This window comes from Anopheles cruzii, chromosome 3, assembly GCF_943734635.1.
Source record: "Anopheles cruzii chromosome 3, idAnoCruzAS_RS32_06, whole genome shotgun sequence".
In the NCBI taxonomy this organism is placed as follows: domain Eukaryota; kingdom Metazoa; phylum Arthropoda; class Insecta; order Diptera; family Culicidae; genus Anopheles; species Anopheles cruzii.
In genome coordinates, this window is record NC_069145.1 from 85612330 (window position 1) to 85627822 (window position 15493).

The 15493-nt window shown below is 50.5% G+C and overlaps 4 protein-coding genes across 4 annotated transcripts; 2 read left to right on the forward strand and 2 right to left on the reverse strand.

The window, feature by feature from the left end:
- Positions 1-1409: 1409 nt before the first annotated feature.
- Positions 1410-2541, reverse strand: LOC128271537 (anaphase-promoting complex subunit 11). Its single transcript, XM_053009111.1, has 2 exons — positions 2366-2541; positions 1410-1963 (listed from the first exon to the last, which is right to left on the reverse strand). The coding sequence occupies exons 1-2, from the start codon at positions 2382-2384 to the stop codon at positions 1728-1730; spliced, it is 255 nt and encodes an 84-aa protein (XP_052865071.1). The 5' UTR covers positions 2385-2541; the 3' UTR covers positions 1410-1727.
- A 165-nt stretch (positions 2542-2706) lies between these two features.
- LOC128271502 (5'-AMP-activated protein kinase subunit beta-1) lies at positions 2707-4344 on the forward strand. The gene is made up of 3 exons (XM_053009063.1): positions 2707-3358; positions 3435-3665; positions 3735-4344. Exons 1-3 carry the CDS (start codon positions 2876-2878, stop codon positions 3879-3881), a joined length of 861 nt encoding a protein of 286 aa, XP_052865023.1. The 5' UTR covers positions 2707-2875; the 3' UTR covers positions 3882-4344.
- Positions 4345-4506: 162 nt separating this feature from the next.
- On the reverse strand, positions 4507-7472 carry LOC128271196 (uncharacterized). The gene is made up of 5 exons (XM_053008639.1): positions 7349-7472; positions 5644-7286; positions 4998-5583; positions 4755-4934; positions 4507-4691 (listed from the first exon to the last, which is right to left on the reverse strand). The coding sequence occupies exons 1-5, from the start codon at positions 7470-7472 to the stop codon at positions 4507-4509; spliced, it is 2718 nt and encodes a 905-aa protein (XP_052864599.1).
- Positions 7473-9945: 2473 nt separating this feature from the next.
- On the forward strand, positions 9946-15219 carry LOC128271197 (nidogen). Its single transcript, XM_053008640.1, has 9 exons — positions 9946-10140; positions 10862-11341; positions 11418-11659; positions 11751-12495; positions 12563-12862; positions 12925-13075; positions 13138-13828; positions 13899-14771; positions 14839-15219. Exons 1-9 carry the CDS (start codon positions 9946-9948, stop codon positions 15083-15085), a joined length of 3924 nt encoding a protein of 1307 aa, XP_052864600.1. The 3' UTR covers positions 15086-15219.
- The last annotated feature ends 274 nt before the right edge of the window (positions 15220-15493 follow it).

A 15493-nucleotide genomic window follows, 5' to 3' on the forward strand; every position in this document is an offset into this window, starting at 1 on the left:
CGCGGGCGCCGTCAGTTGCTGTGCCTTCTGTTTGTTTTAATTAGTGATGGTTTCTGCCGCTTTCTATCTCTTTCTGTATGGCCAACTGTTCATTTTCCTTTTCAGTTGGTTGGCAGCCACATACATTGCAACTCAAACGTCCCCGGTCCCGACATCGAAATCCAACGACTAATCCTCACCGAAGCCGATTGAAGGATTAGCACAACTGTAAACAGCAAGCGCGGCAGTCGTGTTCGTTCCGGCACAACAATCACCTCCTGTGGCCCACTTCACCCTCCTCGCCGGTGGCCCCGGCAAGTGCGCCGGAAAGGAAAGTGTGGTTCCGATGCATCGCGTAAAGCACCGACCCGTACGCACCGAACCTTCGAAGGGCTCGCCGGTGCGCCCATCATCATTGCGATCGAATGGTGCGGGCTTCCGATAGTTGGCCATCGGAGCAGTGTTTGTGGAGGGTTTTATGACGGGGCGCGAAGAAGTGGTGGCCGGAAGGAAGTGGTGCTTGATTTTACGACGAGGATGCGTTAAACTTTGTTAATATGCTCCAATTTTCGTTGCCGCATTCCATCATAAGCCAAGGCACGCGCCCACCCGCCCGCGAGAGAGAGAGACGGTGAGCAGTCGGGCCCCTGTAAATATGGCCCCCGACGATGCTTTGGCCGTAAAGATGTGGCATTAATTTATTTAATTTTTCATGTTGATACTTCCTCACAACCGGCGGTTAAATATAGTACGCCCGTTTTCGGCGCCTGACTGTCCGCGTGGTGTAAGATGATACGCAAACGAATGATGATCGTAACGCAGATCGGTGTCCCGTAGCACTGCGACAGAATGCGGCAATGCAGTGGCTGCAGTGCATATGATGCATGATCAGCATTGCTCGGACGGTCGGATGCACTTAAGATGCACCGCGCTGAACAAACCCCAGAGCGGTTGCGTTTCGGGCGCCGGCTTTTCGTCGGTTCTTTGTTATTTTTAAACAAAGAACCCAGATAACGGATGCTGCCCCGCTGGGATAGGCCCCCCGGTCGCAATTTGTACGCACAGTGGCCACTTGTGCCACTTTCGCACACGCAAAACTGGTGCATCTTTTGCGTTTCGTACTAACGGAACGGAGCGTGGAGTGGGTCGCTGGGCCATGCATCTTCTATTGTGCAACGGTCATTAGGGGATGCGCGATTAGAGGCGTAACGCAATTTTCTTCTACTCCCTTCTTCCCATGGGCTTCCCAGCGATTCTCGTCGCAAATGACACCACTAGAGCAATAGAGCCAATGGCAGCAATAGAGAGCGCAAAAAGTGGCATTTTGTGGCACAATTACGTAATGCCCACAATAGAAGCCATCTTTTGCCAAGTACGGGCCGTGGCCGAGTTAGTGACAAAACGTGCCAATGACAGTGACTTACCTACTAAAATCCGAGTGTGCTCCGGAGTCAGGAATTACTGGACACGCCAATCGCACAGAAAATGATCGTTTCGACCGAGCACTCTTGTGACTAATAATCTCACCTTCGCACAGCACACGCGGCACCGCGACACCCCTTATCAACTATATGGCCAAAAACGGACGCGAATTCTCCGTGCCGCCTACTCTAAAACACGAACACACACGGCACGCCTGCCACTCTTCACTGCGAGTTTATTGCTTTACACGTGAATCTCGGTGCGTTAGTTCTTCTGGCCATCACCTCGGCCACTCTAGCACCGCTGGCCACCGCCGTTGCGGGGCTCTACTTATCGTTAAACTTCCAGACCTGCCGACACATGGGACACTGCTGGTTGGCCTGCGAATTGAGCCACTTCACGATGCAGTGCACGTGGAAGCAGTGCGAGCAGGCGCCCCAAACGAGCGGACAGTCGTCACCGGGAAGCGAGCAGTCGGGACAGCAGCCTTCGAAAGCCATTCGGCAGATACCGCAGTTGTCATCGTTCGCCAGCCATTTCCAGACAGCAACTCCCATCCAGCCTGCAAGTGAGGAAAACGATACTGTACCTGCGAAGAGCTCACACACCCACGGGAAAACGGAACGGAAAAGTGCTTCCCTCCCGGAAAATCGATAAACATAAACCTGACCCCTTTTTCCCTTTCTAGCGACCCTACGCCCTGCGGAATCGATCGGCCCAAGACAGCCAGCCAGCCAGCTCTCAAATTAGCATCGGCCCTGCTCTTGCTACTCAGGCAACCGAATTTTCCGGTTGACATTTCCTGGGCGCACACCATCAAACACCAGCACCACTACCGGCGCAATTCTGCGCTGCAGATGGAAAGGAAATGCGGAATTTCCATCACGCAGCACGCCGACGGAAAATTGGTTTCCCTGTCGTCGTCGCCCCTCGTGCGCGCCCGTGTTCGGCGTTGTTTACTTACTTTTCACCGTGACTTTCATTCTAATAACTTCCACATTCGAGCGCGCACCATCGGCAGAAGAAAGGGTGACCGAAGCACAACCACAATGCGCTCACTTGCACCGATCGAACAAACGGCGAAAGGCACCAAATTCGCGAGGAAATCCGTCCGTTTTCGTTCGGGATTTTCTGTTTTGATGCGGGTTAATCAAGCTTCTGCGATTTCGTTGTTCGTTCCGTGATTCTGACAGCTCACGTGCCCTTTCACGCACACACATGCAAGCGAAATATGGCTCTTCCAACTCCATCTGTCGGAGAAAAGTTAAACTAAAATTCTGTCAAACTGTTTAGGTTTATTTTTCACCCTTTCTACGACATCACTTGAAAAAACATTACTCAAAGAATCAAGACGATCTGGTGGAATTCTGTGCCCTCTGCGCCGTCTCTGTCCATCCGTTCCTTTGTTCTGTTCGTTCCCCTCGCCAGTGGCACGTTTTGTTTCCTCGTCTCGTCCCTAACATCTCCAGCGCAAATGGGTAACGTAGGCAGCAATCTACCTCGGGAGCGCCACAAATCTGGATCGAATGATCCGATTCCGGGATCCCCGATGAAGGACGATCAGGCGTTCGTGTTTGACCGCAGACCACAGGCCCACGCCGTCGGGTACCCGTACGTTCGCAACGACGAGGAAATGGATTACTCCCGATCGGTGCCGGAGCCGGAATTTGCACGCGAACCGCGTCAACGTTCCAACACGATGTCCGAAGGAACGACGCCTGCGGAGGGGCCCGGTGCCGGGGGGCCCGAATCGGAGGTCCAGGATGAAACGCTTCCGACGGTGTTCAAGTGGGACGGCGGAGGCAAACAGGTGTACATCAGTGGCACGTTCTCCAAGTGGAAGGCCCTGCCGATGGTCAAGTCTCACGGTGACTTTGTTACGATCATTAACATACCGGAGGGGGACCATCAGTACAAGTTCCTGGTCGATGGCGAATGGAAGCACGATCCCAAGCTGGTAAGGTGGAGATTGGCCCAACGGCGAGCAAGTCACGAGCAATGAAACATAATTCTCCCTTTGACCACCGTTACAGAAAAATGTCGAAAACGATACGGGCATCAAAAACAACCTGGTGACCGTGCGCCAGTCCGACTTTGAAGTATTCCAAGCGCTAGCCAAAGATAGCGAAGATACCGGCAAGGATGAGTCGAAAGAGTGGGGCACAGATATTCCCACCAGCAAACCGTGGGGCAAGGAATCGGGACCGCCCGTGCTTCCGCCCCATCTGCTGCAGGTCATTCTCAACAAGGACACTCCACTATCGGTAAGGAAGGGGTTTGCTAATGGAACAACCACGAGCGACCGCAATGACGCATCTTTCGATCCATTTCAGTGTGAACCGACGCTGCTTCCGGAGCCGAATCATGTAATGTTGAATCATCTGTACGCACTTTCGATCAAGGACGGAGTGATGGTTTTGAGCGCCACGCACCGGTATAGAAAAAAATACGTCACCACACTGCTTTACAAACCGATCTAAGAGGACGACACGTTTCTGCAGCCGCCTTCGAACGACATGTCGTCTGCCGCACCCTAGATAGAAAACTAGGAACCAAGGAAAATGTAACAAAAACAGAATAACCATTCGGTTCGGTCCACATCGGTTCGTTGAACACAAAAAAGCTAGCGAAAGGGCTATTCTTCAATCTCCGCAATATTACGATTTTCTGCGGACCGTTCAGCGGAACTATTCTCGCGAGTGACGTAATTGATACGCGAAAATTAGATGGGATGCGTGCCACGCCATGAATTCGAAACCGGATCGTTGATTAACGCGCATAAGGTGCAGAGATGCCCAATTTATACACTAGTTAACTCAAACAACTCAACAAAAAAGCGGCTCGCAATGGCTGGAGATTACCTCGTCGAGACGCGGGACGAAAATTGGATAGTTCTGGGCACCAGTAGGGCACCACACCACACCCAAGGCAGAATCGGCACCTTTCCCCTAAGCCACCAACGGCGAGTAAGTCGTGTAAATATTTTATTGCTAAACAAATGGCGCCCAGCGGCGCACAATAAACGTTTTCCAACAAGCTTTCACTTCGAAACGAACAAAAGAAACCGTGCCAACTATACGCGTTCGGCTGCGTGCGTCCCCTGTCTCATCCCGGAGTGGTAAATTTATTTCTAAAAAAATCCACATGAAATGCTTCCACGAGACTGTCACTGCTACGACCGTCGTGGATGGGATCCTTGGACGCACTCGAATCGGCGATTTCCTTATCGGAGTGCCCCTTGAGGGGTTCGTTTATGAGAAGCCGCAAGTCCAGTGTTCGGAGAGCGGTGGCTGAAACGATTGCAAACAGAATTGCTCGACTAATTCATATCGTGCTACGGTGAAGCTGCTTACAGTGGACGGGTTGGAATTCGAACTCTTGCTGCTGCATCTGTAGCCAGTTGTAGATGATTCGAAGCCGGCACTGAATGGCGGGACCAGCCAGCCGCAGCAGTTTACTGCGATATGCCGTGTGGAACACGTCGAACAGCAAAAGGGTTCCCTTTTGTGCTATGCCTTGCAGTCGAACAATGTCTAAACGAATACAAAATGGGTTAAGGACACTGTCGCTGGCGCAAACACCGATCTCTACTGTACCTGATTCCTCCACCAGCGTGTTTTGATGCCAACAGAGCAACACCCGATGCAGTAGCACTATGAACGCCGAAACTATCCGGATGTGACACAGTTCGCATAACCGGCCCACCTGGGATCGTTCCACGAAATCCTGTAGCCAGCGCGCTGGTTTCAGCATAGCATTCCGCAGAAAGCATATCGTATTTTCCACATTCGCTAGTAACGGTTGCAGCTGCCAGGACTCGTACGGAACGCTTGGCTTAACGGACGATTCCAACAGCGAGGCGTACATTTGCAGCGTGCACGTCTCGTCAGAAAAGCTGACCGTTTTCAATCGATACCTTTTGCTCGAATCGCTCTGTGAAGGGGCTCGTTTGCGACACAGTTCCTCCAGCGGCAGTGCGCTGCGCGCATAGCCAGACATTCGGCGCAAAAACTCCGACAGTTCCACCAAAGATGACGGTGCGTCAGTCTGGCAGAGGATGATCGAGCGGAACAGAACCATCAGCTCGCGCCCATCGCCGGCAGCTCGGTGGAACTGGAAGCTGATGCCCTTTAGCAGCGCCGCCACACCCGTTACCATTCCGTGGTGCATCTGAAAGGCACTCTTTGGAGAAATGCGTTAAAAACGAGCACGATCCCGCAAGAACGGCCTGCTGATACCTACAGAGTTGCTAATGAGTTTAACGTCCCTTGCCAGTTGCTCCAGAAGCCCGTTTCTAAGCAACGTATCGGTTACCAGCTCGCTCGATATTCTGCACAGCAGGCCCAGGAGGGCAAGGAAACGACGCGTAACTTTCGCCTGTTCGCCCGAGAACAGTTCGTCGCGCTGGAAAATACTCATCGAGCAGTGGTCCATTTTGCTGCGGCTACAGCTTGGCGCCATTTTTCGACCAACGGCACCGGCGTTGGTATTAACTTCTTTCTCTTTCGCCAAAGCAGGCGCCAAACGGCTACAGTATTGCGTGATGTCGCGAAACGCTTGTTCACACGATCGCACGACGGTGGCAAGCCGGGCAGCCGGGAGCTTCAAGTGGGTTTTCGAGCCATTAGGTTGGGTGATGAGCTGCGTCAGAACGGTTTGGAGAGCGTTGAGCCGTGCTATCATTAGTGAATCGACTCGCGAAAAATTAGAAAACTTCCTCCACCGACCGTGCTGTTCGGCGCTTTCGGATGATATTTCAAATACGTGTGGATCAACCGTTACACGACGATCGGGTGACGGTTCTTCCCCATCGCGAAGCATCAGCCGTGGCAGGAGTGCTGAGAGAATGAAACTTTCCACCACCACCGGTGCTGGCTCCGGCGGTGGATCCATGCCGCGTGGTTGTTCCACACTGCGCACTGTATTGTTCAGGCGCTTGGTACGTAGATTCATCACTTCCATATCCTTGGACTCCAGTTCGACCTTTTGCGACATGATCACTTTCTCGAGATCTCTCAGCTTTTCAACCCATTCTTTTTTTATCGTTTCCTTCTCACGGATCTTCTCCATGCGCAGCTGCTCGTTGGTGCTCTTGACCGTTTTCAGTTCGTACCGCAGCACGGACACCTCGCCGTCCTTTACCTGTGCCTTTTCCACCGCTTCATTGTAGTCCTTCTGCAGTGTTTCCGCCTTTCGTTCGATCTGCTCAAGCCTATTGGTCAGAAACTTCACCTGGATGTCCTTCGCATGTTCCTGCTTTTTAGCAGCCTTTTCTCTGGCCTCTTGTTCGGCTTTCGCCCGCTCAACGGCGTGGTTCGTGGGAACTACACTTGGCATACCGTTGACCGCTTCACCCAAAGTGGTTTCAACCGAGGTACTGGTTGCGCTCGTAGTACATTGCTTCGATGGTAGCGACGGAGCCTTGAACACGCTAGAAGAGCATGACGGCGTCGCGTTGTCGCTCGGTTCGAGCCGTCCCCTTACGGCCGGTTTCTGGTCCTCCTGACGAAATTCATTTAAATTGAACTCATCATCGAACTCGTTGTTGAAATAGTCGTCGATCTGATTTCCAATGGTCTGATAGTTGTCGTCGAACTTTTCCGAAAAAATGTCGTCCATACCGTCGGCAAACAGCTCAGCGACCAGTTTATCCTTGGCCCTCGGTGGGTGCTTAGCAATCGCGAGACCGTTTCCCATGGAAACGGTTTGCGTGCTTGTCTTTACATGGCTACTAAACTTTCCGAACGTAATGTCCGCAGCCGACGAACCATTGAGCACTTGTTGAGACATCTCCAACTCTTCGACGGCCTGCGAGGCCAACACAATAAACTCGTCGTCCTCATCGCCCCAAAGAGAGTCAATTTTTTGGTCATTTTTGGCAACTGCTGTGCGGTAAAGAAAATGATATTACACAATGTAGCTTCTTTCCCGTAGCTTTTGATCTTACTGCTGGATCGTTTATTCGATGAACTGGTTGCTAGCGGTGGTGGCGGTGGATTGTCGATGTCGAGCTTCGGTTTCTTTGCGTTTACCGGCTGTTTCAGTTGAAAATGGCCCACTCTTTTCGACATAATTACTCCCTTTTTACACACCGAAAATTGTTAACATTTCATTCAATAACTTAACACTAAAATACGACAAAACAGCAGAAGACAACAATCCTAAAATTAGCGATAACACGCAGATAACACGCGCCTTGATTATTCAACATTCGCTTGTTTTGGTTGAAATCTCGGCGCCAGTTTGACAGTTGCGATGCTTTTGCCGCTGGGAAGAAGAAGAAGAAGAAAATTCGCAGCCTCAGAACAAAATTCGCAGCTACCGTGACGTTTCCTTGACAGCGAATGTCCCAGTGAAAATGCTATAGGCTGTAAATAGTATCGCTTACGCAGCCTATTCACGTTCGCTTGTCGCTTACCGCAGCCATAGAATATTTTGAAACCAAATGGACCGGTTTAAGATCTAATAATTCTGCGTTTTAATATTTTTGTAGTCTATAACAAATCATGATAAGATCAAAGCAACCGTAATAACCATCCTAGGCATCGTAATCAAAACTTGAAAGTCTACAGTTGAAAGATTATGAGACTTTGCGCGCCTTCTTTAAGTAGAACAAAAGGTCATGATAATGCTGAATATTACTTTGAATATTCAGGCCACTTATTGAACATTGAACAATCAGCTACGGGTGAATAACATGTCGAAGAAAACTATTTCAGAAACAATCATTTCAGAACACTCTCTGAACGAGCAGCAAGATCGAGGCCTAAGTGGTAAGTCCTTCTACGTGATGATATAATTTACGTTTACACTCCCTGCGTACGTAAATCATCTACCCCTGATCGCTGTTTTGCTTCCTTGTCTACGACATACTTAAACGTTCCGCGGTACCATAAATAAACGCCGCGGCGTGTCATACAAAACGCACTGCCGCACATAAAACTGCATCTCTCCACAGTGCGAGTGAGGGGAGCAGCGAAACACGTGCGCTATGGGAGGTGAAGATATGAAATATAGAGCCACCAAACGGACACATGTTTTTAATTATTCTTACCCACCGAAATTGCTTTTACACAAAATTAGAAACATCGATCCTCCTCCGTCTCAACCGGGGCGTAGCATCAGCCCCTCCCATTTCCTTCGTCGCACCGTGGCCAACATTTTAAGCCGGGTTACCATAATATTCAAGTGGCAGTATTTTGCGCTCATCTTCTTTTCGTAGCGTTTCTTTGATGCAATTCTGCCTCTCTAGAGCGTTGCGATGGCGTTTGATGTAAATTAACATTCATTTGCCCTGACACTACATTTTGCCTGCCGGTATTCCTTTCATCCAGCCCAATGCTTCCCACGTTCGAGCGTTTCTCAATTGATACGCGAGACTTAGTTTCATCACCATTAGTAACATTTTCGTCACCCGAGTAATCGCCCAACAACGGTTGGCCAGAAATATTCTCCCAAAACGCAGCACTGTGCTAGGAAGATTCGACGCGACGAGGGTCGAGCTGGGAAAGACCATTAATAACGTTGATATTAATTGAAGTTTACACGCAGTTATGTTTATTAGTTTTAATTGTCTGCCACTGCCAGACAGTGCGTAGCGCAGAGCAAAACACCCTACCGTTTATAGGCGTCCCCAGTTTCGACTCTACGCAAAGGATCGTCCCAACATTGCACCATCAAAACCATACTCGCAATCGATAGGCAGCATCAATTTATGCTGAGATCCGGAGAGGCTCACAATTGATTTCAATTAATACTTCAAAAATGCTGCAAATTGAACACGTGTCTGTCAAAATCCTGCATCTCGATACGCTTGAAGAAGAAGTGCCAATACATGCTTAAAAGCAATTAGTTGGAATTGTAAAAACTTTCAGTTTCATAATGGGCCAACTATAAAAATTGCACCATTCGCAGAACACTAATTTCCCGAGCCTCTCCGCATAATGCTAGCTAGCTTGAGGAAAATTCAGGAACTCCTAAATACTCGCTCACTCGTCTTTAAATTAGCTCAACCAGCAAAGCTACACATGTGTTCATGATCGCGAGCCAGAGACCTCCTCGATCAGTTTTGTCCGGGAGCTGGCGTGAATCGGACGTGTAGTTTAAAGTCTGCCCGGGAGTCTTGGCCTGCGTCTTAGTGTGGTTCTGCTGCGGTACCGAAAGGATGTGCTCACTGGCTGGTCATCTTGGGAAGCGATAGGGAGCGAAAGCGATTATGAATGAAATCAGTGCGGACGAAGTTTCTGTTTGCTGATAGTGCTGGACCGATTCTGATAGGGCATCGATCGTTCGAACAGTGTTTGCATTGCACGGCCCAGCCGAGTAATCCGTACCGAGAAACTGAAGGGGCTCCTGTGCCTTCGGCTGATAAGTGAACCGAGTCGGGAGAGATCGAAAGTGACTTAGAAGAGCTTCGGTGAAGATCTTTAGTTTGTGTGTGAGTGTACGAAAAAAGTTAGTTAGAGGCATTAAGCCCCGCCTGCGGCATTGGCAACGTGGTTTTGATAAGTTCTTCAAACAGATTCTTAAAGTGATGCGAGCAGCATGTTGCGCAAAAGTGAATTACTGTATGTGATCGGTGTGCTATTGTTACCTCTCACATTGGCGATCGACCCCCGCGATCTGTACAGCTATGCCGACGAGCTGAGTGAAGTGTTGCCCCGCGGAGACGAGGAGTTTAGATACATCGACCTGGAGATGCCAGTCTATTTCTACAACGAAAAATATGATCGCGTATACGTAAGTGATCACTAATCGAGTTTGCTCACTCTTGGGTGAATCAAACCGCAAAACCGACAGCAGATTTCAAAGTCTTCAGGAATCGGGAATCGGCTGCCTGTTTCCGTGAGGGTTATCAATAGACCTCGGTGTGCGCAAAATCGTCCGAAAGTCCGCCGTAGCGAATGGGATTATAAGCTTACGAGAGACACTTAAGCTACGTTCAAAAGATGACGAATTATCAAATCTCCTACATTTTGTGGGATCGTTCTGCGAAAGTGTGCTGTTTTAACTTGCCCAAGTAGCACCCTAGACCACAAGTCAGTGAAAGTTATAGCGTCCTTATAGTTATAGTGAGCTCAATGTTTTAGCACACTGTTCAGTATTTCGCACCGAGAAGGGGCACTAATTTAACGCCACCCTGGTGTACTGCTAACAACAAAACTGAACTTTCTCTTATCAGCGAATAAAACATTAGCAACTACTTGGTAAAAAAAACGGGGCTCGTGTTACGCAAACGTTGAGCATTCAAATTGTCTTCCAGCGATGGTACTCTCGTTTGAAGACGATCAGTAGGAGCGTTTGTTGTGCCAAGTGCGCCATGATGATAAGCCGGCCACAGATTATGTTCCCGTCCCGTCCGCATGAATAGACTGCGTTGTAAATTGGATGCTGGAGAATCGGCACGGATTCACGTATCGTTGATTTTTATTTTATGTCGTTTCAAACACCATACCCACAGATCAACACCAACGGTATTCTGTCCTTCGGCGGGGAGCTGGTTGGATTCCTCAACCTACCTTTCCCGCTGGGCAACCCAGTAATAGCGCCGTTCTATGCCAACATTGACACCACACTGCCAAACGATACGGCCACGGTCGTCTACTTTAAATCTCGCGATCCGGCGCTTCTCGACCAGACCACGATGCTGGTGCACGAGACCTTCAGTAGGCACGTGGATTTCGAGGCACATCAAGTGTTTGTGGCCACCTGGGAGCATGTAGGCCACTACAACATGAAGAACGTCGTGCAGAACTCCTTCCAGGTGGCCATCATTCAAGGTGACACCGATACGTTCGTCCAGTTCCTTTACCCGGACAATGGCATTAACTGGATACAGGGCGATACTGGGGACAGCGGATTGCCCGATGTGCGCGCTCAAGCTGGTTTCACCGGAGAAGACGATCGTATCTTTAATCTACCAGGATCTGGCACAGATAATGTGAGCACCTCGCTATGATCCCCGCTCGTCCCAGGACCATCAGGGAACTCTCATGGAACATTTTTTTGCTCACCAGGTACGGCACTTGACCGTGTCATCGAACGTAAACCATCCGGGGGTGTGGCTGTACCGCGTTGGGCCGCTCGATCCGGAAGGCAACGTTGAACAACCGGACCTAGTATCGCAGCAGGACTCGCGGGAACCTAGAAGCTGTGCTGATGGGGGGCGCTTCAAGTGCCACTCGTCAGCATCCTGTGTAGACAACGTATCGGGCTATTGCTGCCAATGCAAATCAGGTTTCTACGGCAATGGGTTCAGGTGAGTTTAACAGGCAGTGTTGAGATCCTTCGATATTCTTCAACGTCCTGTGCGTCTGTGTCGTTTCATGCTGGGTCACCTACGTTTCAAGTTGTGTGAAGAACGACGTGCCTCTGCGAGTGGCGGGCAAGGTGATGGGAAACGTTAACGGCGAACTAATCGACACGCAGCTGCAATCATACATAGTGATGGCCGACGGTCGGACCTACACCGCCATCAGTCCGCTCGAGGAGCAGATTGGAACGGATCTACAGTTGGCACAGATACTGGGTGGTACGATCGCGTGGCTATTCGCTAAACCCCTCGGTGACACGATTAACGGATATCAGCTGACGGGCGGAAAGTTTAACCACAGCAGCACACTCCAGTTCGAGTCGGGCGAATTACTTCACGTGACCCAACGGTACAGTGGTCTAAATGTTTGGGATCAGCTCGCTCTGGATGTGGAGCTGTCGGGAAAGTTGCCGTCGGTGCCGGTCCTCGAGAAACTGCAGCACGAAGACTACACCGTCATGTTCCGTCGGGCGGGTAAAGGACGTCTGCAAACCGTGAGCACCCACAAATACCGCGTGGCCTCCCAGTCCCGAGACATCACGGCCACACTCCACCAGGATATTGTGTACGAGGAATGCGCCGGCAGTGATCAAACGCACGCGGGTAAGGAGGAAGCTACGCTGAAAATTACGCGCGTCAATCTGGGCTACGAACCGCGAGAGAAGGCCGTCCGCATGGGAATGCTGAGCAAAACGATCGTTGGCGATCAGTTTAATCCGTGCGATGAGGCCAATTGTGGCGACAACACCATTTGCGTCCCGAAGGCGGACGATACGTACGATGTAAGGGCGAATTACTTCAGTGCAAAGTTCAGTTCCCTTCACTCCGTGCCCTCTTTCTAATTTCTAGTGCAACTGCAAGAACGGATTCACCTATGTACCGTACGGAAACTCCGACCGGGTCAACTGTGTCGACATTGACGAATGCTCGAGCATCAACATCTGCGACCAAAATGCTCAGTGCCACAACGAACCAGGTGGTTACAGTTGCCGCTGCATTCCGGGATACGAGGGGAACGGCTATCAGTGCGATCCCGTCAATCAAAGCCGGCCAACGCCTTCTTCTTACACCGTTGCGACACCGTCGAGCTCGTATAGCTACAACGAGGTAGAAAGTGATCCTATTCGTGAGCAACCAACAGAATGCGAGGTATTTAACATCTACATGCCGCTCCTATGCTTTATCCTAATCTAACTGGTCCCCTTCTGCAGCGGTGTGCCGAGTTTGCGGATTGTGTGGAAGGTCAGTGCGAATGCCGTTCCGGCTTCTCGGGCGATGGTAATTCGTACTGCCAGTCCATTTGCGATCGCGATAGCGTTTGGAATGGGGAAGCCTGCGTAAAGGAAACCTACGCCGAGGAGTGTAAGTAAAGTACCCTGGAGAATGGTAATGCGCCAACTAATGCTTATCTGTGGCGTACACAGATGAAATAGCTCCTTTCTGTTCCAACATGGGATGTACTTGCCCCTCGGGGTATCAGCTGATCGAGTATGCGTTCAACCAAATCTGTCGCCTGGTAGATCCGGAGTCATTGCACGAGGAAGTCCCGGCGGATGTGGCGTCGTGTGACGTAGAGAACAACTGCAGCCCCCATGCTAACTGCGAGTGGCGCGAGAATCTGTACCGCTACGAGTGCATCTGCAATCCCGGTTACGATGGCAATGGTTACACGTGCGTGGAGAAGGAAGTATCCTGCCTGGATGATCAGGACATCTGCGACATTCATGCGTCCTGTAATTACATCCTTAATCTTAAAATGTCGATTTGCGTGTGCAACAAGGGCTACGAAGGTGATGGCCGCTCTTGCCAACTGGCACCCGAGTGTGCGGTGAGTGATGACTGCGGCATGAACTCCGGATGCCAGGACGGTGTCTGCGTGTGCCAGGAGGGATACGAGCGCGATCTGTCTGATTTCTGCGTACGGGCCGGCTCCTGTGGAGGGGCATACTGCGCAGAAAACGCAATCTGCATTGTCGATGCTCTGCAGAAGATTCCGTATTGCCACTGTCCGCAAGGCTTCATCGGAGACGGTGTATCGCAGTGCAAGTCGATCCCTCCGCCGTGCAATGTGCGTAATAACTGTGGCCTACATGCCTCCTGCTCTCCAAGCTACCGGTAAGTTGGGTGATGGGGGGATCCGGCTATCAAGTCTGGAGGATGATTTAAGTTCTTCGCACTTTTCCAGGGAGCCCTCGAAGTACGAGTGTGTCTGTAACTCCGGGTACTTTGGTGATGGATTTGTCTGTACTCCCGAGCGTAACTGCGCAAATATTCCGAGCCTCTGCGATTCCAATGCGCGTTGTGACTCGACCACCAGCGGTTATCAGTGCATCTGCAGGGATGGGTTCATCGGAAACGGAACCGTTTGCAATACGGCCCACAGGCTGGTCGATGGGTTCTTGCTCATCAGCCAGGGGGTCGCCAACATTCGTCTTCCACTCAGCGGTAAGGCCGGTTTCCCCGTAACGATGGCATTCATGTCGATCGGGCTCGATCGTGATTGTGCCGAGGGACGCATTTACTGGAGCGACATCGCGGCACAGCAGATTCTCAGCGCAAAGTACGACGGAACAGACCAAAAACCATTCATTACCAAGGACATTGTCTCCCCGGAAGGGGTGGCAGTGGACTGGATTTCCCGGCGCCTGTACTGGACCGACTCGGCGAAGGATACGATCGAGGTGGCGAGTTTGGAAAATCCAGACCAACGCTCGGTGCTGGTGTCCAAGTATCTTGTCAACCCGCGGGGCATCGCGGTAGATCCACACCAGAGCAAACTGTTCTGGTCGGACTGGAACCGTGATGGGCCGAAAATCGAGTGGTCCAATCTGGACGGAACCGAGCGACAGATGCTTGTCGGAAGTCCACAGGTCGAGCTTCCGAACAGCATACAGGTGTCGATGGCCAGCGGAGAGCTGTGCTATGCCGATGCCGGAACGAAAAAGATTGAGTGTGTCGATACGTACAGCAAGCAGATTCGCACCGTGGCCAGCAATCTTAGCTATCCGTTCGGTTTAGCCGTTACCGACGATCTGTTCTACTGGACCGATTGGTTAACGTAAGTGACGAGCGATCATCCGCAGGGCAGGAGTGTTCGGTGTAAAAACGTTCGCTTTTCTTTTCAGTAAAAAAATCGAAAGCATCAACCTGTACGGTGTGCGTCAGAAGAGTATGAACTCGCCAGTATTCGGGAATCATAAAATGTACGGAATGACCGCCGTGACGGACAAGTGTCCACTTTTCCACAGCCCGTGCGTCATCAACAACGGCGACTGTCCGGAGGACAAGATCTGTCTCATCAACCCACGGGCGCCCTCGGGTAGAAGCTGCAAGTGTACCAATAATTGTAACGACGTAATACTAGACTACTGAAAGCGAACGATAGAAATCCACACAGATGGATTCTTTGAGTGCAGCCTTCGGGGAAAGGTCAAAAGAAGAATTTTGTGTTGCTGCAGTTTTTGTCTCTTAAAGTAGATTAGAAAAACCACGAGTGTCGTTGTACGGAAGCATTTCTAACTTCAATAAAATACAACCTAAACTTTTCCTTACAAACCATTTTATTACGACACGATCAACAGCATTTTTTACTTTATTGCAGTTTTTTTTAAATTACTTACTTTTGAACCCCTCGAGGAATATTTTTTCCGGCAACACTGCCTTGCCTCGGCCAACTGACAGCTCTCTGTTTTGACGACTTCGTGTTTCGTTTTCGTGTTCGTGTTTTGTATTTTTTTCCCCATTCACCATTCTCGCAAAGTTGTTCCGCGCGAATCTGAA